The 21,978-nt window shown below is 44.6% G+C and overlaps 2 protein-coding genes across 3 annotated transcripts in view; one reads left to right on the top strand and one right to left on the bottom strand.

Annotated features, from left to right (window-relative positions):
• GPLD1 (glycosylphosphatidylinositol specific phospholipase D1) overlaps positions 1–20,554 on the bottom strand; it is a gene marked incomplete at both ends in the record, with an annotated part of 63,784 nt that extends 43,230 nt beyond the window's left edge. Inside the window, 3 exons of one of the 2 annotated variants that reach the window (XM_079712431.1) lie at positions 2,555–2,610; positions 5,452–5,534; positions 20,514–20,554. In XM_079712431.1, coding sequence (XP_079568557.1) covers positions 2,555–2,610; positions 5,452–5,534; positions 20,514–20,554 — 180 coding nt within the window. Of the gene's footprint in view, positions 1–2,554; positions 2,611–5,451; positions 5,549–20,513 lie in introns of those variants that run through there. The other variant, XM_079712432.1, reaches the window with a different exon arrangement.
• ALDH5A1 (aldehyde dehydrogenase 5 family member A1) overlaps positions 10,389–21,978 on the top strand; it is a gene marked incomplete at its 5' end in the record, with an annotated part of 28,036 nt that continues 16,446 nt past the window's right edge. Inside the window, 4 exons of the mRNA XM_079712433.1 lie at positions 10,389–10,715; positions 16,479–16,562; positions 18,777–18,947; positions 20,535–20,651. Coding sequence (XP_079568559.1) covers positions 10,389–10,715; positions 16,479–16,562; positions 18,777–18,947; positions 20,535–20,651 — 699 coding nt within the window. The remainder of the gene's footprint in view (positions 10,716–16,478; positions 16,563–18,776; positions 18,948–20,534; positions 20,652–21,978) is intronic.

Genomic DNA, 21,978 nt, shown 5'->3' with positions numbered 1-21,978 from the left:
TTAAGTGAAAAGGTGAACACTGTAGACTTAATAAGGGAAGAAAGTGTATGATGAGTTTGATATACAGTAAGAACAAACCTTCTAGCCATGAAATTGTGAAGAAGGAAAAGGAAATTTGTGCTAATTTTGCTGCTGCACCTCAAATTGTAAAAGTTACAGCCACAGTGTGTGATTAAGTGCTTAGATAAAATGGAAAAGACATTAAATTTGTACAATATTTTGATAGAAAGACCATATTCACATAATTTTATTACAGTATATTGTTATAATTGTTCTACCTTATTATTAGTCATTGTTGTTTCTCTTACTGTGCCTAATTCATAAATTAAGCTTTATCATATGTATGAACATATGTATAGGAAAATACAGTATATATGAGGTTCGGTACTATCCACGGTTTCAGGCATCCACTGAAAGTCTTGGGATGTATCCCCCAAGGATGAGGGGAACTACTGTACACAAGGGTGTGTTGAAGGGTAATGATTACCACGTCAGCAACTAACTCTCAAATGGCTCAGGGGAAAATCAATACGTATACAGAGGCTCAAAAGGCAAATAGGATAAGTTATCGACAAGTGGGGAAATTGGGTAAAAGGCATACAGGATTTATTTGTCTAATTTTTTCAACTCTTCTATCAGTTTTAAATTATTTCAAAATAAAAAGTTAACATAAGGAACTGATTAAATGAATTATGGTACAGAAAAGTATGTAATGGTTTAAAATTATTCTGAAGATGTCTATTGATATGGACATGAACAGATATATGACTATATCTCTGATATGGCAAATGACAAAAAAGGCAAGTTTACAAAATAATGCGTAACTTAAAAAAAGAGAGAAAGTGCTAATAAATGCAGAGAAAATGCCTGGCATGATTTAAAGTAAAATGTTAACACTGGTTATTTCTAAGTTGTTTTTTTTTTTTTTTACAATGAGTTTCTATTAGTTTTATAATCAGAAAAGATGAAATCTATTCTATGGGCAGTGAGGGAGGAGCGGAGCAAAGAGAGGACAGCAACCAACCAAATACCATTGTTTTGATTTCCTGGTTAACATACCACATTCTGTTTATTGTTGTAGAAAGAGAATAAAATCAGGGCAATAATGACCACCAATGTGAGGTACACTTGGTTCTTACAGTTCTTATAACTTAAGAAGCTGGTTTTCTCAGCTTTATGCATTAGTCTCTTATTAACTTGATTAGGGTAAGTCAAAGTCATTAAAATGTAGTCACCTCTGGATGTATCTCAGCAAATGATAATCCCAGAACCAACAAAACTCAGACCCTGAATGTGCAGGGCTTGCTGAGATACCGCCAGCCTGTGGGGGTCTGTCTGGCATCCTTTGGGTAACCTCCCTCTGTATCCTTTCACCAAACTGGACCAATGATTCCAGCAGTCACCAAAGAGCAGGTTTTAGTAGGGAGAAAGAGAAACTCCAAAGAGATTCCCACATATGGAGATATAAAATAGATCACCAATCCTTGGAAAGGGATTTTTTGACAACATGATAAAAGGTAAAGTAATCCCTATCTGTTTTCATAAGTTAAAAGGGGGAGGTATGTGTCCTCAGGGCATTTCCAATGATGACATCAGTATTTGGATTAGGACCAATGCTGAGGGGAAGTATGTGTGTCCATTTAACATGCTTTAAGTTAGTGATAGGAGCTTGAATGCCTCTACTAGAAAATCACTCTGCTCAGGATTGATTGTTCACACCATGAATTAGATTCTTGCTTCTCCTCTTTCCTGTCGACTTTCTATCAGGGTCAAGGAAGATGACAATCAAATATAAATGCTGTTTTTTTTCCTAGAGGGCCTGTTAAATTGGTGAATAAGGAAGTTGAAACTAATGACTAAAAGTGATTTATGGATGATGCTAGATTTCAGTTATGTTGTTGTTGTTGTTGTTGTTGTTTTTAACCATACTGATTTCCATACTGGATTGTCAAGACTCACTGGTTAATAATTTGATCCAATTCTGATGTCATGAGGGAATTTAACCACTTCTCTCAAAGGTAATGTTTAAGAATCATCTTTGTCACAGTTTTATTTAGCTATAGGACTAGAAATAGTGTATAGGGCCAGAATGGGTACAAATAATTTGAGGATGGTTAAAGGTGAGCCATCAGCTAGTCCTACCAAGAATACAGTAGGCAGAAAAATTGGAAGAATTATCTCAAGGCATACTTCTCAATAAATACTTCCTTCTTCTCACGGTGATGCAATTTTTATACAGCACACAGAGATAAGAAGTGGAAAATAAATGGCTCATCTTTCTTTATAAGAATAAGATTTAAATTTAAATGCTCTCAAATATTTTTCAAACTATCATTAATATAATTAAAATATTGCAATCATATTATTTAAATTATTATATATATTCAAGTTGTGCCAGAGGAGACATATACATTTAACCCCAAATATTAATGTTTTATAAAGACATATAAATGACTCTTAAAATTACTATTTCAATATCTGTTAGGACCTTTGTTTGTCACCTATGAGAGAAAGTTAATGACCAAGGAAGAAAAAAAAAAATCAAACTTCTTACCTCTTTGTAGTTAATAGTCCTATCCTGAAGGTGGAAAAACTCCAGAGCTCTGTGACCTGAGAGAAATAAATACATAAATCAATTAAGTTCAACTATAACAGAAAACAGAACTTCCTAGAGATCATTTTAAAAGGAAAATATATAATTTTGTGGTTGTAACTGTCAAAGAAGTGGGAAATGAAAGTTAACTTTGTACTAGTAATTTTCATTAGCTATAATTAGATTCAAACAATATATTGTTATAATACAAATCACAATTGCATGATGATTTAATGTTTCTGCTTAACTAGCTCTTATGACCTTGGGTAAGTTACTTAACCTCTCCAGGCCTCAGTTCCCACCTATGTAACATTAAGTAAATAATATCCACCTTACAGGTTTGTCAAGAGAAACACAGAAAATAAATGCTAAGTGAGGAGCTCATGGCTGACACATGGCAGGAACTCAATAAACAGAAGTTGTCATCATCATATTTTGCTTCAGCAGCCCACTGGGGTAGATAAACCCAAGTAGGAAATACAACACAGGGCCTAAACCATGGACTGAATCAGTGTCCCTCAAGTGTTTCCTCATCACTGGACTACTTCAGAAGGACAAAAGTCTCAAAAAGCCACCTGTTCCACCCACATGCCCACACCCTGAATCTCCTTAGAATCAATAGGAAGACAGAACACTAATTATGAAGAGACATTTAAAGGCGATCCCTTATTTCTACTAGAAGTCACATCCAATTTTTTTTTTAATTCATACAACAAAAATATAGCTACTACCATATTATAAGCATTTATACCATAAGAGAGACAAGGTCACAGCCCACAAATAACCTGTATATAGGATTCCAGTGATTTATAAACCCAAATCACTGAGTGAGGCCAATTCTAATAATTAACTCACAGAAATGTCAACCATCTACACAGGCCCTACATAAGAGGTGAAAACAAGAACCAGAATATCTATGAAATCTAAGTAATTAGTAAATAAGTGTTGTTTTAATCGCCTTTTATATAAAAATATTCAGTGTGCAGATTAGGAGTTGCCTTCAATTATGTCCACATAAACATGTTTATTATTTTTTATTACATGTTTTATATTGAGCATATATTAGATTAATATATATTAACATATTATTAGCACCTTTGTTTTGCAACTACTGAAGAACATAAGGAATTATCTGATTTTTAAAAATTTTTAGATTTCATGTCTAATTTTTAAAATCTAAAGATTAAAAACTTGAATATTCCCACTTATATTTGTTCCTCTTTGGCCCACTGCTATAATTTCAGCAATTTCATTTTCAGAGAACTTAGATGTGCAAAATAATTTAGAGTTCATTAAGAAGTTCAGCCCCCTCAATTTGCAGAAGAGGGAGAGAGAGAGAAAGTGAATTGTTCAGAGTCACCCATGTAGTTTACAGCAGAGCTGGTACTAGAACCTAGGTCCAATTTCCTTTTCCACTGTCTCCTGACTCCCTTTTAGCAATAGATGTTTGGGTTTTATAATTATTTTATTTTATTTATTTTTGGCTGCATTGGGTCTTCGTTGCTGCGCGTGGGTTTTTCTCTAGTTGCCGTGAGCGGAGGCTACTCTTCGCTGCGGTGCGCGGGCTGCGGAGCACAGGCTCTAGGTGTGCGGGCTCTAGAGTGCAGGCTCAGTAGTTGGGGTGCACAGACTTAGTTGCTCCGCGGCATGTGAGATCTTCCCAGACCAGAGCTCGGACCTGCGTCCCCTGCAATGGCAGGCAGATTCTTAACCACTGCGCCACCAGGGAAGCCCAGCGATAGCTGTTTAATGGAAAGAAACTTGGACCAGCTGTCAGGATATGTAATTCTTGACCAGGTCACTAACAAGTGAGCTGTGAAAACTCCCTGGGATCAGTTTCCTCTAGCTGTAAAATAAAGGAACTGGACTCAGTGGCCTCTAGTGTCCTTTCAGATCACAGAATTCTGTGATAATATAGTTCTTGCTCAGCTGAGCTCAATATTCTAGGTCTGTTTTGCATTGATAAATTTTCATATTTTATTTGTAACCTTGTTCTGTTTTGAATCTTCTGGAAGTAGCATAACTATAAAGTATTGTTGTTGTTTTTATCTAAAGAGTTAAAAAACATTACAAATACATTTTGTCCAAGAAACAACTTTGGCCTCTCCCATTGCGGAGCACAGGCTCCGAACGCGCAGGCCCAGCAGCCATGGCCCACGGGCCCAGCCGCTCTGCGGCATGTGGGATCCTCCAGGACTGGGGCACGAACCCGCGTCCCCCACATCGGCAGGCGGACTCTCAACCACTGTGCCACCAGGGAAGCCCAGAAACAACTTTTTGTGTTACCATTTACCTATATCCGGGTAACTCAGCCTTCGCCGGAGCTCAGAGGCACTAGCTTGCTGTACTCCTGTGTTCCCCAAATCCTGCCATCATTCTGGGCATTTCTAATGCCAGGGACCATTCCTTGCCCTCCTTAAAGCCAACCATCTTTAAAGCCACTTGACTCAGGGGACCCACTCCCGTGGCCACACATGGTCCTTTACATATACTTGGAAATGTAAAAACAAGCATAAATTCCTCAATCCTACCATACTCCACCCGTCTTTCTCCTCTCCCACTCTGTCAGTTCTTCTGCTTCATGGGAACCCCTAGTCTATCCAGTTCCTATTTCCCCACGCGGAGAAACAGCCAGGGACCCAATGACCAAAGAGGCTTCCTGTTCCTCCACGGACCTCACCCCAGTAGTCAATCCCCAATCCTGGACGACTCCATCTCTGGCTTTTTCTTCTCCACTGCCCCACGGCTCAGTGCAGCAGGGAAACTCTATCAATACACGGGTTAGACTTTAAATCCCTTCCTTAACATTTCTGACAGGTATACTGTCCTTAATACCATGACAAGGGGTCGGCACTTACCTATTTCTATGTGTGTTGAAATGCCACACGGTGAACTTCTCGGGCAGAGGGAGCCCAGTGTCATCAGCACTCCTGACCAGAATCTGAAAGTAGACATGCTCTCATTACTCCCTGCTCCTATGGTGACGAGAAATGCTCAGAGCTGCAGCAGCACGGAGTCTGAAATCCTGGCCCAGACCCACTGCTCTCCCGCTAAGCAGGTCACTGACACGGGAAACCCAACCTCATTTCAAAATATCATTTTCCAGTGAAGTCAACTGTTTAACTACTGTTTAACTTCACCAGAACAGCAAACAAACTCCACCTGGGAAAGAAAAAAGCGATAAACTGAAATCTAAATGCCTCCAGGTGGTGCATTCCCATCTTCTGACCCCGGTTTCCCCTGGACTTCTTTTTAACATGAAATCTGGATGGAGACACAGGCAAAGTTGTCTCCAAATATTCTTCGCTTTCTTAAAAAAAAAAAAAAACAACACTCACCTGTCTCTATTGATAATCAGTATATTGGTCCACCTCACCTTCCAAGAGCCGATTTCTCTTGCATCTTTCCACACGTACATCTGGTTACCCTGTTTCCTTAGCCTCTGAAGCCACAAGGGCTGGGAAAGCTTTTATGATGATCAGCTGGAACCAACTTCTCTTTCAGTATCTGCCAATAAATTATGACACTTGTGTGGGATTGATGACACAACAGCAACCACTCCTGGTCTTTTTATCTCTGGCTATTCTTATAGGGCTTATCCAGAGCTTGCTGCCTGGTCAGATTCCTGCAGCCGAAACAAAGAAGCCGATACCACTGTCGGTGGGTGGGGACTGGAGGGGCAAGTGGGGAGAGACAGATTTAGGACCAAGAAAGGAGGATTCAGAAAATGCTAGGCTCAGAATACACCTGACAAAGTATCCGATCTATAGCACTTACCCCATGGGAAACATTAGGTTTAACTCTTCATAGAAATGATGGTGATCTTAAAGCTCGAATTATGCATATTATACCTTAAAAACAAGAGAAGAGATTTTAAAAGAGTGGGAGGACACGGTATTCCTTCTCAGGTTAGCCAAATGGAAGAGGAGAATAGAAGATGGGATGATTTGAGACCCTTAGGTGTCTGCCAAGTTTCCTCTGTAACCTTAACTCTGCATCTGCAAAGTCCCAAGGAAAGGAATCCTAGAGCTCTCCCTCACCCCTGAGGGCATGAGGCCCTGCTGCTCCTGTTTGTAGGTCAGAGGCCATAAGCTGATGTGTCTTCTTTGGCAAATAGGGTGTTTTATAAATTTAGGCCCACTTTTTTTTAATGGGGGACATCCACATAGAAACCTAGATTCCTAGCCCTCTTTAAAAAAGCAAAACAAAAAACTGGCTACATGAACTGACATTCCCATGTGATGTGACCATCAGCTGGAGCTGAAGAGCCAGCAGTCTCCCCTCCACAGACAGAGGGTGCCCTCCCCACGTCCTCCAGCCCTCACCACACACACAACGTGTACAGGTTGCCATGCCCCTCTGGCCATCAGAGGCCATGGAGTATGCTCCCATCTCACTCCGGGCTTTCCAAAGCCTGCAAGTGAGGGGGAGGCAATTATAACTTGGGGCTCTGGTAAGCCCAGAAGACCCAGGAGTATTCAATGAATGACAACAGTAAAGGGTTGCAAAGGGTCGACAGGGAAAATGTAACACTGCCTGAAGACAATATCTAATCAGGTTTACTACAACAAACCTATCCAAAGAGCACCAGAGAAAGAAATGGGTTCAGGGTTCAGTAACTAAGCCATATTAATGCCAAATTTCTCATTACATATATTTTTTGTGCTTAAGATTTAGAATGACTTAATTTTAGGTATGTAATAGAATGGGAGGGAATTATTTGCTTAGGCAGTACAGTGTGATGGTTATGAGATAGGGCCTTTGTAGGACAATGCTGCTTGTAATAAAGATAGGACTTTTAAAGGAAAGTTAAAATAGAGCTGGCAATATTAAGAAAACTACCTGACAAAGGTGTATGGAATTGTTTTTCTTCCTACCCCACGCCCTCTTTTCCTAATACAGGTGGCTTTGTTATAAAATAGACATCATGAGTCTACCATTTAGAGCTTTTCTGGAAATAGAGACACAAGCTGAGAAGTAAACATGCAGGTATATTAAGGAATGAGTGGGGAGATACAGGTTTGAGAGCCACAAGGCCTTGGGTTTCATTTGGGCCCCTGTTCTGCTACCTTCTATTGGGGTGACCTTGGGCAAGTTACTAAAAGTTTCTTTGCCTCAGTTTTCTTACTTATAAAATTATCCATAAAAATGGGGATAATAATAATGCCTACCATATAGGGTTGCCGTGAAGATCAAATGAGTATATAGGTAACATGATTAAAAGAGACTGGTATAGGGCTTCCCTGGTGGCACAGTGGTTGAGAGTCCGCCTGCCGATGCAGGGGACACGGGTTCGTGCCCCGGTCCGGGAAGATCCCACATGCCGCGAAGCGGCTGGGCCCGTGAGCCATGGCCACTGAGCCTGCGCATCCGGAGCCTGTGCTCCGCAACGGGAGAGACCACAACAGTGAAAGGCCCACGTACCGCAAAAAAAAAAAAAAAAAAAAAAAAAAAAAAAGAGACTGGTATACAGTAAGTGTTCAATGAATGTTAACTACTATCATTCAAAAGAAATGTTCCCTTTCTAAAAGATACACCTTAGACTTCTATTGAGTAACTATATTCCTTATTGAATTTAAAAATAAAAACTTTACACTCAGATATACAGCAATATACATTTTATAACAGTTTAGATTGGTGTATGAAGCCAACACAGGGTAGGACTTTTGAAGTGAAGGTGGGTCTCCTTGTGCAGTTAAATGAGATACAATTTTGAGGTCCAGAAACTTTTGAGATAAATCAGACAATTTCAACTCGCTTCTGCACAGTCTAATATGTTGCTGTCATCATAGTGCCCTTATAGTGAATGGAAGAGAGGATGGAGAAAGTGAGAATTAGAGGTGGAGGTGCTCAGGGGAAAGCCAAGGGGAAAGGAAGAAAGGCCCGTCACCTGGTGCTCTTATCCTTTTAAGCCCTGGTGAACACAACTGGCCAGCTCTGGGCGGGCCTAGAAGCAAGCCTGGAACCAGGAGGGAATTTTTCCCACTCTAAATGGGAACTTGCGAAGAGCACAGAACAGTGAGTTGGGGAGGAGGGCAGGGGACATGGTGAATTTCCTAGGCCCTGGGCACTTTTGCCTTGGTTGGGGTCGGGGGGACGGTCCCTTCCTTCATAAAAATAAACACATTTTAAAAAAATCACATTTTACATCTGCACTGGTATAAAGGTTAATATATTAATACTGAACGTAAAAGCTTATTTTTTTATTCTGATTTTATAAGAAGGTCAACATTTTTGTGTTCCCCTAAAAGTCCTATGGGCCCTAGGCAGAGTGGGCACCGTTTGAAATAGAACCTTGAAAAAATAAGCAGAGTAATTTTGGATCGAGAGAGGCAGCCACAGCAGACTTCACTTTTCTAGGACTTAGTTTTTGCTCAGCAGAATGGATTTCCCCAACCCTTAGAAATCAACTATCCGTAGAGCTCCCTCTGCAGGCAGCAGGTGGAAGCACACCAGCTCCCCAGTCCCGAATGGGATACCCAACCAGCTGTGGTCTCCATCAGGACTGCCTCTCACCTCCCAATTTCTTCAATAGAATACAGAACCAAAAAGTGAACCCACTCACACAAAAGATTAAACTCTAATTAAGTGCTATTCCCATTTCTGCCAAATGTGACGGACTCCAGACTGAGTGACAGTGACTCAGCAAAAACCGAAGTCAAAATATAAAGTACCGCCTCGGCCTTTTGCAAATAGAAATCTAGAAAAGGTGAAGAGCCCACAGGCTCTGCAAAAGCCAGCAAGAGACTCTCCACTCAGGAGAAACACAGAAGGGGAGTTTTTTGAGACTAGTGATCCAATCAACGCCTAGAGTTAGGCTTCATTTGAATCCACAAATTCCGAGTACAGGCCTGCTATTTTTATTTTTATCCTTATTGAAGTTGAGGCTTCCTTGCTACTTCCAGGGTTTTAGGCCAAGTCTAATTGTGATTATACCTTGGTTGATTGATTTTGACAAAATGGTCCCACTGACTTGTAGGTGTCCTAACTTTAGTCTTACTAGTTGTTTGAACTAGCATGGCTTTGAACACTGCTGAATTTAACGTACTGAGCATTTTATGTTAAATCACAACAAACCTATGGGGGTAGGTATTGTTCCATTCTACAAAGGAGAGGAAGGAGGTTAAATAACTTGTAGAAGGTCACACAGCTTGCCAACAACAGATTCTGAGCTTAGATCCAAGTCTGTTCGTCTCCAAAGGCGCTTATATCATGGGCACCTCTGCTTGCTCCCAGTTAATGGACAGAACACTTAGACACCCACCCAGAAAAGCATCCAGGCAGCAGAACGGTGGACCACACTGCACCCCCTCGGAGAACCCTCGCCCCAAATCCTAAGTGCACAGGAGCTATGGCAATAAAGAATCGTGATCACGTCCTTAGAAGCTGGGGCAGACACCAGCATATCCATGGGCCAAGCACATATTCCGGTGGCGGGGGAATGCCGGTTTGAGGGAGTGGTGGAGAGAGGGAGCGGTTCTCTTGCAGCGGTTGAGGAGCTAAGGAAAAGTTAGACAAACGAGAGGGACAAAGGTGACGGCACGGCGGTCCTCAGGTGCCTCTCCCAGCGACCCTTCCCAGGTCGCGCAGGAAGCCAAGCCGCCAGGCGCTCAGGGTTAAGGTCTAGAGTGCGCGGAGATGCAGAGCGAAGAGCGCGGGGAGAGGGCGCTGCTCCGCGCCTCGGCCACCTTCAGCCCGCGTCCGCCGCCACCCGGCGCGTCCCCGCCGCCGCCTGGATCCCTGCACTCGGGTGCGCACGCTCGCTTGCCTGCTTCCTGCCGCCGCCGCCTGGGCCATGGCGACCTGTTTTCGGCTGCGGAGCTGCCTGGCCCTGCACCTCCCGCGGACGCCTCCCAGCCGGGTCCTCCGCCCCCGCGCCGACTACCCGGTGGCCCGGATTCGCGGCTACGCCCGGGGCCCGGCGGGCCTTTCCTCGGCCCTGCTGCGCACCGACGGCTTCGTGGGCGGCAGCTGGCTCTCGGCCGCCGCCACCTTCCCGGTGCACGACCCAGCCAGCGGCGCCGAGCTGGGCTTGGTGGCCGACTGCGGGGTACCCGAGGCCCGCGCCGCCGTGCGTGCCGCCTACGAGGCTTTCTGCAGCTGGAGGGGGGTCTCGGCCAAGGTGAGTGCACGCCGGGTCCAGGGGGCGATCGGGCTTTGCCCTCTAGTGAAACCAGCTGTCACCTCCCCCTCCCCAATGCTCCGGGATACACCACGCGGAAAGTCATGGTAACAAGAAAAGAGATGGCCAAGAAATCCGTTTGGAGCGTCGGCTTTGTGCCAAGCCCTGTGCCGACGCTAGGGAGCACAGCCCCGGCCTCAAGCCTCATAAAGTATCCAGTAGGTGAGGCAGAACACCAACATGCGATTACAAGCTAGCAGTCCGGTGCGTGCGTGCGTTTATGTGTGTTGGGGGTGGAGGGCGGGAAGGGTCAGGGAATGTGAGAGCACGAGTGACTTCAGAGCATCTGAAGCACCTCCCCGGCTGCTTCAGTGGTCCACGAGGAGGCTGGTAGTGAGTGCCCCGGGCTCAAGTCACGAACTCGGCAGTGGAGAGAACTGGGGAAAAGAATCGAGCAGGGGAAGGGACCAGTCTCCAGGTTTGGGGCCTGATTAGAGAGCTCCATCTATTAACTGACATAGAGAATAGTGGAGAATTGGGGGTGCGGGATGGGGGCTGTTAGAGCATTTATTATGTGACACCTGGAGTCAGCCCAGTGACTGTCCACCACCCAGTGGAGTCAGTGAAGTGACTGTCCACCCTGTCCTTCAGCATCCTCCCTCTGAAGGAAGATACAAATCCAGCAATAAGGTCCAAGTACCCGAGGGAGTCATAGCTTTCATTCATCCATTAGATACTGTCTGGGCAACTGCTATGCCACGCACTGTGGGAGGTGCTTGCGATACAACAATCAACAAAAGAAAGATTCCTGCCCTCTTGGAGTTCACTTGGGGGTGAGGGGTGGGAGGGGAGTTCTAACCTGTAAACAAAACATAGCTAAACAAATATGTTAGATGTGATGGATGCTATGAGGGGAAAAAAAGGTAGAGAAGGAAGGCTAAGAGGATCAGAGGCCAGAGAAAAGGGGCAAGATGCAAAATAGGTAGTGTGGGCAGGTGTATTGGTTTGCTAGGGCCGCCATAAGAGTATAACAGACTAGGTGGTTTAAACAATAGGAATTTCTGGTCTCAAAGTTCTGGAAGCTAGAAATCTGCTTTCTAGGTGTGGGCAGGGTTGGTTTCTTCTGAGGCCCCTCTCTCTGGCTTGTAGATGGCCGTCGTCCCCCATCTTCACATGCTTCTGCCTCTGAACTTGTCAGTGTCCTAGTCTCTTCTTGTGAAGACACTAGTTATATTGGGTTAGGATCCACCCTAATGACCTCATTTAACCTTTAAAAACTCTTTCGGGCTTCCCTGGTGGCGCAGTGGTTGAGAGTCCGCCTGCCGATGCGGGGGACACGGGTCTGTGCCCCGGTCCAGGAGGATCCCACATGCGGCGGAGCGGCTGGGCCCGTAAGCCACGGCCGCTGAGCCTGTGCTCCGCAACGGGAGAGGCCACAACAGTGAGAGGCCCGCGTACCACAAAAAACAAAACCTCTTTCAAGACCCTATCTCCAAATGCAGTCACATTCTGAGGTACTGAGGGGTTATATGAATTGGGGGGGACCCTGTAACATCAGGGTAGGCCTCATTGAGGACATGAGACACAAAGACCAAAGGAGGCAAGGGAATTCAGCTGGAGCAAAAATCCTGAGTCAGGGGCATGGCTGACACAGGTGTAGATCAGCAAGGAAGCCCGTGTGCTGAGGGAACTAACGTGGGGGGAGAGTCTTAGGAGGAGGGTGCTGGAGCCAGTGGGCTACGGAGCTATTTTAAGGACTGAGTGGGGTTTTACTGCGAGTGAGGCGGGGCTCCATTTCAAAGGGTTTCAGTCTATTCACAGTGTGGAGAATAGGCTTGAAGGGGGGGCAATGGTGGAAGCCCAGAGGGCTAGGAGGCTGTGGCAGTGATTCATGTGGGAGATGCTAATGGACCTGCACTAGGGTGGGAGCCGTGCAGGCGGTGAGGAGTGTTCTGATAAAGGATACATTTTGAAGGTAGAGGCAACTGCATTCCCTGACAGATGATTACAGACAGGTGGGAGAGAAAGACAGGATGGAATGATGACCCCAGGGCTCCTGGCCAGAGCCACTGGAAGGAAGGAGTAACTATCCAGAGACAGGAAGGGGGCGAGACTCGGAGCTCAGCTTTGGACACATTGAGTCTGAGATGTTGTTAGTCACCAAGTGAGGGTATTAAAGTAGGATGTTGGCTACCTGAGTCAGGAGGGGGAGGCCTGAACTAGAGACAACACGCATAGCGCTTACAGCTGTGGGAGTGGCGAGCTTACAGGAAGGGTGGGCGTCGAGGCTGAGCCCTGGGCCCTCTGCCGTTGTTTGGGAGCCCCACCGGGGCCCGCAGCCTCAAGCCTGCCGTGCAGGGGTGTTACAGTGCCCTGGAGCTCTTCCAGGTGCAGTCAGGTGGTCTTCCCTGAGGCTTCTTGAAAGGACCTTGGAGCATCTTACTAAGGAAGTGGTGAGATAGGCTTTCTAAGGAAGCCGGGTCCACCTCTGCAGCTTGGACGGTGGGGTGCAAACGCAGCTTGTAAGGCAGCTTTCTTGCCCCGAGGCCTCTGCTGCTCGCCCCGCTGCCCCCCAGCTATTTTCTGTTTTCCTCTCTAGGCCCACTCACGTCCCGCCATTCCTGGGGTCTGGCTCGTGTATTATTTCTGCCGTGGCGCCCGTTGGACCACACAGCCTTCCGTGTCTCTCCCCTGAACCCGTAGCACGGCCCGTACCCTGGTCTCGCCCTTCCCCTTGACACCTTTTGCATTACTTCACGTCTTTCTTTTCACGCCTTTTATGCCCTCCTTTCTCCACCTTGTGAACTCCTGGAGGAGTTCAGGGGAAGACGGTTACTGACGCGTCTACTGACCGCCTCACAAGCTGATGCATTACTTTCTTGTGGCCTGCTGCAACAAATCACCCCAAACTCAGGGACTTAACAAAACGCAACAACACAAACTTATTCTTACAGTTCTGGAGGCCAGAAGTCCAAAACGGGTTCGCAGGGCTGCATTCCTTCAGGAACTCTAGGGCTTTCCTTGCCTTTTCCAGATTCTAGAAGCCGCCCGCAGTCTGTGGTCTGTGGCCCCGGAGCACTCCAACCTCTACTTCTGTATCACATCGCGCACTCTGCCTCTGACCCGCCTCACTCCCTCTTATAGCCATCCTCGTTGGTTACACTGGGCCCACCTGGGTAATTCAGGATCATCTCCTTACCGCAAGGTCCTGTACTTAATCACGTAGGCAGAATCCCTTCTGCCTTGTAAAGTAATATGTTCACAGGTTCCAAGGATTAGGATGAGGACCTCTTTGAGGGCCGTTATTGTGCCTTCCACAGCTGAGTGCTGTTCTTGGTGCTTCACGTGCATCTTGTTTAGTCCTTTCAATGGCCCTGTGAGGTAGATAGTCGAGCCACGCTGTGCGTGAGGAAACTGGCTTACGGAGGATCCTGGTTCTGTAACTTCACTCTTGCTCAAGTGGAGGGCCTGGGATTTGAGCCCCACATTACTCCATCTACCACCAGCCTCCCCAGCCCCCTGTCTGAGTCCTGCACACTTACTCAGCTCCTTACAAAGGCTGGAGTAGTTTCCTGGGGCTGGCGTCACAGAGTACCACAAACTTGGTGGTTTAAACCACAGAAATGTGTCACCTCAGTTCCAGAGGCAAGAAGCCTGAAATCAAGGTGTCGGCAGGGTTGGTTCGTTCTGAGGGCTCTGAGGGAAGGAACGGTTCCAGGTCTCTCTCCTTGGCTTATAGATGGCCATCTTCTCCCTGTGTCTCTCTGTGTCATCTTTCCTCTGTGCGTGCTTCTTTCTTGTCCAAATTTCCCTTTTATAAGGACATCAGTCATAGTGGGTTAGGGCCCATCCCGATGACCTTGTCTTAACTTGATGACCTCTATCAAGACCCCATCTCCAAACAAGGCCCATCCTGATGACCTTGTCTTCACTTGATGACCTGTGTCAAGACCCCATCTCCCCATCTCTGAGGTGCTGGGAATTGGGACTCCAATACACCTTTTTTTGGGCAGGCGCAACTAACCCATAACACGGGCCGTGCACACTGAGGGCAATTTGTGGCCTCTGCTGGTTTCTGTGTTCAGACTGGACCTTGGGTTTTCTGCCAGCAAGCAGAATCTGCTTTTCATTCTTACCATTCTCATGCTGTTCCATGGTCTTCTCTCATCCTCTCTCAGACTATGTGTGGCGCTCTATTCCTTGCAGGCCATTTACTCATATTTCTTTTTTTTCTCTAAGCCAGGCCTCCTAGATTTCAGTCTCTCCTTTCTTACCCAGGATAAGTCACAGCACACAGGCCCACAGTCATCAGATTCTTAACCAGTATTGCACAGAGTGAGGGTGAAATTACTGTAGTAATACTGTTTTAAGAGCTGTCAATGCCTGTTTTCTGGGGGTTTGAGATTCAGAAGACTTCATCTCAACAACACCCTTGAGAGCTAAGATAACGAAGCTTATTAGCTTATCCAAAATAGGGAAGGGAAAGAACCCAGAGAAAGATGGTTAGTGGTGTTTACAGTCTCAGGCTCCCTGCTCATGAGTGGAATGAGAAAATAATTTAAATCTTAACACCTGCTGGATGGATTAGGCTGACAGACTGACAAACCAGGTTTGCTCGTTGCTGTGGGCAACCTTTCAGGCAGGTAGGAATAAACCAAAGATTCTCCTTTGCTTCGGATACACCTGTTTGGATGCAGGAAGCCAGAGCTCGGGGGCACATCTTCCTTCGGGGCACCTCTGTGTGGCCTGGTTGACCTGGATTCTCTGGGCTCTCTTTTTTTTAATGGTTTTATGAGTTCCTTTAAAAAATTTTTTTTAAGAAACCATTTCTTCCATAATATACTTAATAATCCAATTTATTCATTCATCCTTTTATCTTTGGAAATTTAAAAAAATTGTGATAAAATGTACATAACATAAAATTTACCATTTTACCCATTTGCAAGTGTACCGTTCAGTGGCATCAAGTACATACATGGTGTTGTGCTTGGGCCCTCTTAAGTGTACAAAACCCCTTCAGATGCCTTACACACCCTGCAACTTCCACCCCAGTTTGTGGGACAAATTTAACTAGCCAGTGAGTCATTAAAATAAAGAACTATACTTGAGGACATTGTGTTGAGTGAAATAAGCCAGTCACGGGACAAAGGCTGTATGATTCTACCTATATAAGGTACCTAGCATAGTCAAATTCATAGAGACAGAAAGAAGAATCGTGGTTGTCAGAGGCTGCGGGGAGTGGAGAGTTGTTGTTTAACAGGTACAGAGTCTCCGTTCTGCAAGATGAAAAGCATTCTGGAGATGGACGGTGGTGATTGTTGCACAACACTGTGAATGTGCTTAATGCCACTGAACTGCATACTTAAAAATGATTAAGATGGCAAATTTTATGTGTATTTCACTGCAATTAAACATGACTTTTTTTTTTAAAGTAAGAAACTATACCTTAGTGTGGTGAAATTCAAGTTATTCATATTTACCATAAATAATAACAGCTGTTCCACAGAACTTTTTTCTCACAATTTATGACTCCGCACACCTTGTTAGATGCAACTTGAAATTGGATCTTTGTTATTACTTGTCAAAGAACACCTGAAACAAATATAATGTATGTCAATTATACCTCAGTTAAAAAAAAGGAAAGGTCAATGTATGTCTCCCCAAGAATGAGACCACACAGCAAATATTTTAGGAAACTGAAGATTATTTAATAGTCTCTCTTACACTTGGCATTTTACTATTTATTTTTTAATTATTTTTCAGGAGAGGAGTTCTTTACTTCGGAAATGGTACGACTTAATGATACAAAATAAGGATGACCTTGCCAAGATAATCACAGCTGAAAGTGTAAGTTCAGGACCCTAATTTACTACCTGAAGAAATTGTCTAGGAGTTCTTAGACTGAAGCATGGGGAAGCCTCTAACTTCAGTGCTGTAGCTAAAGAAAAGGTGAATTCCTTGCCTAATGATCAGATATCAGCTAATTCTTATTTTGGGCACAAAATTAAGTCAGGCACGCCTATTTAATAATATGCAAGAAATAGATTTAGAGTGGAACTGTGTGAATACTGCTTTTCCACCATTCCAGGTTTTTAGCATGTGACTGCTTTGATTGATTTTTCATGTTGTTTTTGTACATTTTCAAAGGTACCAGTTTTTTGGTTGCTCTAATAAATTACTTTCCACCGTTCACAACATTTAGAAGATGTTAGAAGGAAAAAAAATTGAAGAGGCAATTCTAGGTACCTCCTCCTAATTGTAAACATATTGAGAATGCAAATGACGATTGTGGCCCAGGGTGGTCTTGAAACCATTAGGTGTCATTTCGGAGGGCTCCAAGGAGCCTGGTCCTTTATGTCTCAGCACAGAAACAATTCAACGAGAGGCAAAGTGATAGATAAGAAGTGATTTAGGACTTCCCTAGTGGCGCAGTGGTTAAGAATCTGCCTGCCAATGCAGGGGACACGGGTTCGAGCCCTGGTCTGGGAAGATCCCACATGCCACAGAGCAACTAACCCAGTGAGCCACAACTACTGAGCCTGCACTCTAGAGCCCATGAACCACAACTACTGAGCCCACGTGCCACAACTACTGAAGCCCGTGCGCCTAGAGCCTGTGCTCTGCAACAAGAAGCCACCGCGATGAGAAGCCCATGCACCGCAACGAAGAGCAGCCCCCACTCGCCTCAACTAGAGAAAGCCCGTGTGCAGCAGCAAAGACCCAACACACCCATAAATAAATAAATATATAAATTTATTTTTTTTAAGTGATTTAATAGGTTGCTTGTGAGGCTTACAAGCGGGCAGGTAAGCATTGCGCTGCCCCAAGTACTTAGTGGATTACATTTTTATGATCAAAGGAAGAGAGGGGAGGGGAGAAGACAGTCTTTGTCTTTCTTGAGTAGGTATCATGTTTCCGTCATCGGCTCCACCTCCACTTTGGGTTTTTTGTCCCTACGTGGTCAGGCCAGGACTGTCATGGCACTTTGGAAAAATTATTTCAGGTCTCACTACAATGAGGGTCTTTCACTTTGAAATGTCCTTTCCATAAATGATTTTTTTGTGTGCACAGAGCATGTGCTGGGGGTCATTAACTTGATAACACCACCGGGCAGGTTGTAGGTCTCATGCCACCATTGTTTTATTGTTTGGGGGCATGTCTCATGCTTCTTTTGTATGATTTTGTTGCTAATCAAGTTAGCTTGATTTTGTTGTTAAGCAAGCCAATCTGGCTTTGATGCTTAGTTGTTCGGCTTTATGAGTCAAACAAGCCCACATTGTTTCAGGATTTTCCCATTACTTTCCTGAGTGATCATTAACCTTACTGTGGTCTCCCAAAGCCCCCCGAAGTCCCTCTCTATCTACAGTCCCCTAATGGGGTTTCTAAACTTACTATTTGATTATCCTACTCAACTATCAGCCTGGCAGGCTTCCTTCCATCCCCATTTGTGATTCTGCTTTCTAAGACTCATACTGAGGTTAGTGTTGACTTAAAATATATTCACAACCTAAAAGTTGAGAGTTTTGTTTCATTCGGCGGAATTTTTAGGACCTCAAGCCCAGGAGGCAGCATCTCAAGTAACCCTGAGAGAACCTGCTCCGAGGAGGTGAAGTGCAGAGCCAGGTTATACAGAAGTTTTGCAACAAAGAGCAGGTCGTCTGAATGTCAAAAGATTATTGTAAAGAAAACCAGATCCCAAGTTAAGGAATTGAGCGCTTTTCTTTGTATGGGAAGATGCAAGAGTCTGGGCTTACTGAAATCATTCCTTTGATATGCACCTCAGCTCTCTGGGGCCAGTATCCTGTGTTTTCACATCCTGAGTTCACTCAAGGCTCACCAGCTCACATTGGAGGGCTGCAAATCGCTGATGACTGTGACATCCTTTGTTTACTGATGTGGCAGGAAATATTCCATTTCTCATTAGAAATCTCTCAACTACCCTGTGCGTTTTGTAATGGGAGACTTTTCTGCTCTGCTTGCATCCTTGAAGAATTTAGAAACTCAGAATCATGCTTTCGTTATTAGAAGGTAATGAGTGTGTCCTTTTCTGATTTAATTTAGGGAAAGCCACTAAAGGAGGCACAGGGAGAAATTCTCTATTCTGCAAATTTCCTGGAGTGGTTTTCAGAGGAAGCCCGCCGCGTTTACGGAGACATTATCTACACCCCAGCAAAAGAAAAACGGGCCCTGGTCCTCAAGCAGCCCCTCGGTGTGGCCGCAGTCATCACCCCAGTATGTGGCAGTATCTGCAAGATCCTAGGGGAGGAGGTTGAGTGGGGTTTGAGCAGGTGTGCTCATCCTGTTAGCTCTGTCACCTGTTCTTGGCTTTCTGATGCCATTGCTGCATGTGGAGGTGTGTTTCCTGGTCCTCTGCGACAGGTGTGAGAGGTGTAATGGTGGCCAGGGGGCGTTTCCAATGCCTGCAGAAGGGGGATGACCCACTGGAGGACCCAGGGGCTTCTCTGACTTAGCATAAAGGCTTCTTTTGGCATTGCCTAGTACATCTAAAAAGATCTTCTGGTATTTATCATGTTTTAAAAAGACTTAAGATTTGACAATTTTTAAATGTGCTATAGTTAGTTTTGAGAAAATTTTATGCTTAATTTATGGTTATCATCAACAGCAAAGTATTTATGTATCTACCAGCAGGCACTGGGCCAGGTTCTGAAAGTAAAAAGGCTAAAAAATAAGATATTGTGTCTGCCTGGAGAGGGCTGCAGTATACTTGTGGGGCGCCCAGCTTTCTCTACATGAACTGCCTTTCTTGGGCCCACCTTCTAGATCCCATGTTAACTTCTCTACAATGTCTGCCAGCTGGTCAAGACTGCTTCTCTTTCCCTGCTCACCACAGTTACAGAGAACTGCCCCCCTCACTGCCTAGACTGACCAGGGTTGACTCAGAGCCGACTCTTCACTAGCTGTGTGACCTTGAGCAAATTGCTTAACTGCTGTGTCTCACTTTGTCCAAACCTGCAAATGAGGAGAAAAATACCAACCTCATTGGGTTGTGATGAGGATTTAATTAATTATAGTTTAAAAGTGCTTAGAACAGTGCCTGGGACAGAATAAGCACTATATGAGTTTTTGCTGAAATAAAACAGTTACTATAGATACACAGATGTGTACAGAGAGCTATCTATAAATATATATAGAGAGGAAGGTAATATATCATCTACCATTTTCAAAATCACCTTTGCTAATATTTCCCCCCCACAGGGTCAGCAAACTATGGCCCTCAGGCCAAATCCAGCCTGCTGCCTGTGTTTTAAATAAAGTTTTATTGGGACAGAGCCACGCCTATTCATATACATACTGTATTGTCTGTGGTCTTGAGTCCTCATGACAGAAACTGGACATCCCACAACGCCTAAAATTTTTACTACTCGGCCCCTTACAGAGAAAGTTGGCTGTCCCCAGTGTAGATGATTTTGTACTGTTTTTTTTTTGTTGTTGTTGTTGTTGGTTTTTTTAATTAGTTTCTGCTTTATAACAAAGTGAATCAGTCATACATATACATCTGTTCCCACATCCCTTCCCTCTTGCGTCTCCCTCCCTCCCACCCTCCCTATCCCACCCCTCCAGGCGGTCACAAAGCACCGAGCTGTTTTAAGCTCTGAAGGTGTTTCCTTTCTCTCTGAGCCTTTGTCTCCCCAGTCCCTGCAGTCAGCAGGTACCAGGTGTTCTGAGAGCTCATCTGTGCAAGAACAGCTCTGCCAGGCAGTTGTGCACTGGAATTTGCTGGCTAACTTCCCAACCTGCCTGCCTTTGGACCAGGGGGCAGTCCTTCCTCTCACTTACCTCCTCTCTCTTCTGATCCAGTGGAATTTCCCCAGCGCCATGATCACGAGGAAGGTGGGGGCCGCCCTGGCAGCAGGCTGCACGGTAGTGGTGAAACCTGCCGAGGACACGCCCTTCTCTGCCCTGGCCTTGGCCGCGGTGAGCCTCTCTGCACAGAGTCCAAAAAAAGGATGTTATCTGGGACAGAAGGAAAGGCTTTCGAAACCTTCTTTGCCTGCGTCTCCTGTTTGATGGTGTTGTGTTTTAATTCACTAGCCATTATTTTAACCCAGATGATGTTCTTTTTAGAAAAAATAACAGATGGGGGAGTTTTCTGTCATCTGTAGGCAATGTATTGTTTAGGCTACCCTAAAAATGATATCTAGCCATCATTTTTATTAAGTCATAGTAATGTGACTAAAATGTGGGCATTTCTCAGATTCAGGGCACCTCTTATTTACCATTCCCTTCTCCAGCTCAATCTGCATCAGTCAGATCTTGTTCTTCTGTTTAAAACCCTCTGATAGCTTCTCATGTCTCTCAGAGTAAAATTCAGGCTTCCTGCAGTGGCCTGCACTTTTTTAAAATTGGGAATGTTTGATGAGTTTCTTCTGTTCTACACATTCCCCTTCATCCTTTTCTGTCCCTTACAGTTTATCTTTTGAAGAAGTGAGACATTTGACCGGTAGAGCTCCCCATAATCTGGGCTTTGCAGATGGCACACCATGCACTGTGTTCCTCTGTCTGCTGCGCTTTCCACAGATTGGCAGCTGCATCCAGACGCTTCCTTAGACTTGGGTTCGATCCCATTTTGTGTCCTTTTGTCAGGAGGCGAGTAATGTCTGGGTGTCTCTGTTTTCATATTTGCAGCCATTGCTGTGCAATGCTGCTCAGTCTGTTAATTCATTAGGAGTGCAAAAATGGTGATATGTGAATTCTTTCCTTTTTCTTTCATTTATTCACCAGACCACTTCTATAAATCAAAGCTACCCATCATCTCCTGTGTGGTTACCCAGTGGTAAATTCCCATAGGAAAGACAGTATGTTTGATTCTTTCTTTTTATTTACAGTTTTCCAAATTAATGCATCTATTCCTGTCATCTGCCTAAGGTTCCCAATTAGTTTGTTAGTAGCATTATGTGCCAGTAGATTTTAACGTATTTGATGAGTTTCAGTTTGCTGTGGTTATTATCTTTGATGAAGCTCAGATTGCCCCCATTTTTGGCCAATGGCAGCCTCTTCGAGTTGGATCTTTTATCTTTTAACATAACTCTAACAGTTTTTGAGACCTTCCTTGCTAGTATGACAAGATATTTTAGACTTATTATATGTATTTCTTGCCCCAGACCTGGGATTAACCATTTTTGCAGAAAGCCCTTATTTCTTCTGGTAGGAAATTATATTTTAAGAGTATATTTGGGGCACTAGGGATGGTCATTGCTACTAGTTGGTCATTGTTTCTAGGCCTTTTAGTGTCAGGGCTAGG

This window comes from Hyperoodon ampullatus (assembly GCF_949752795.1).
Source record: "Hyperoodon ampullatus genome assembly, chromosome: 10".
Taxonomy (NCBI): domain Eukaryota; kingdom Metazoa; phylum Chordata; class Mammalia; order Artiodactyla; family Ziphiidae; genus Hyperoodon; species Hyperoodon ampullatus.
This window is presented reverse-complemented; position numbering and strand designations above follow the sequence as displayed.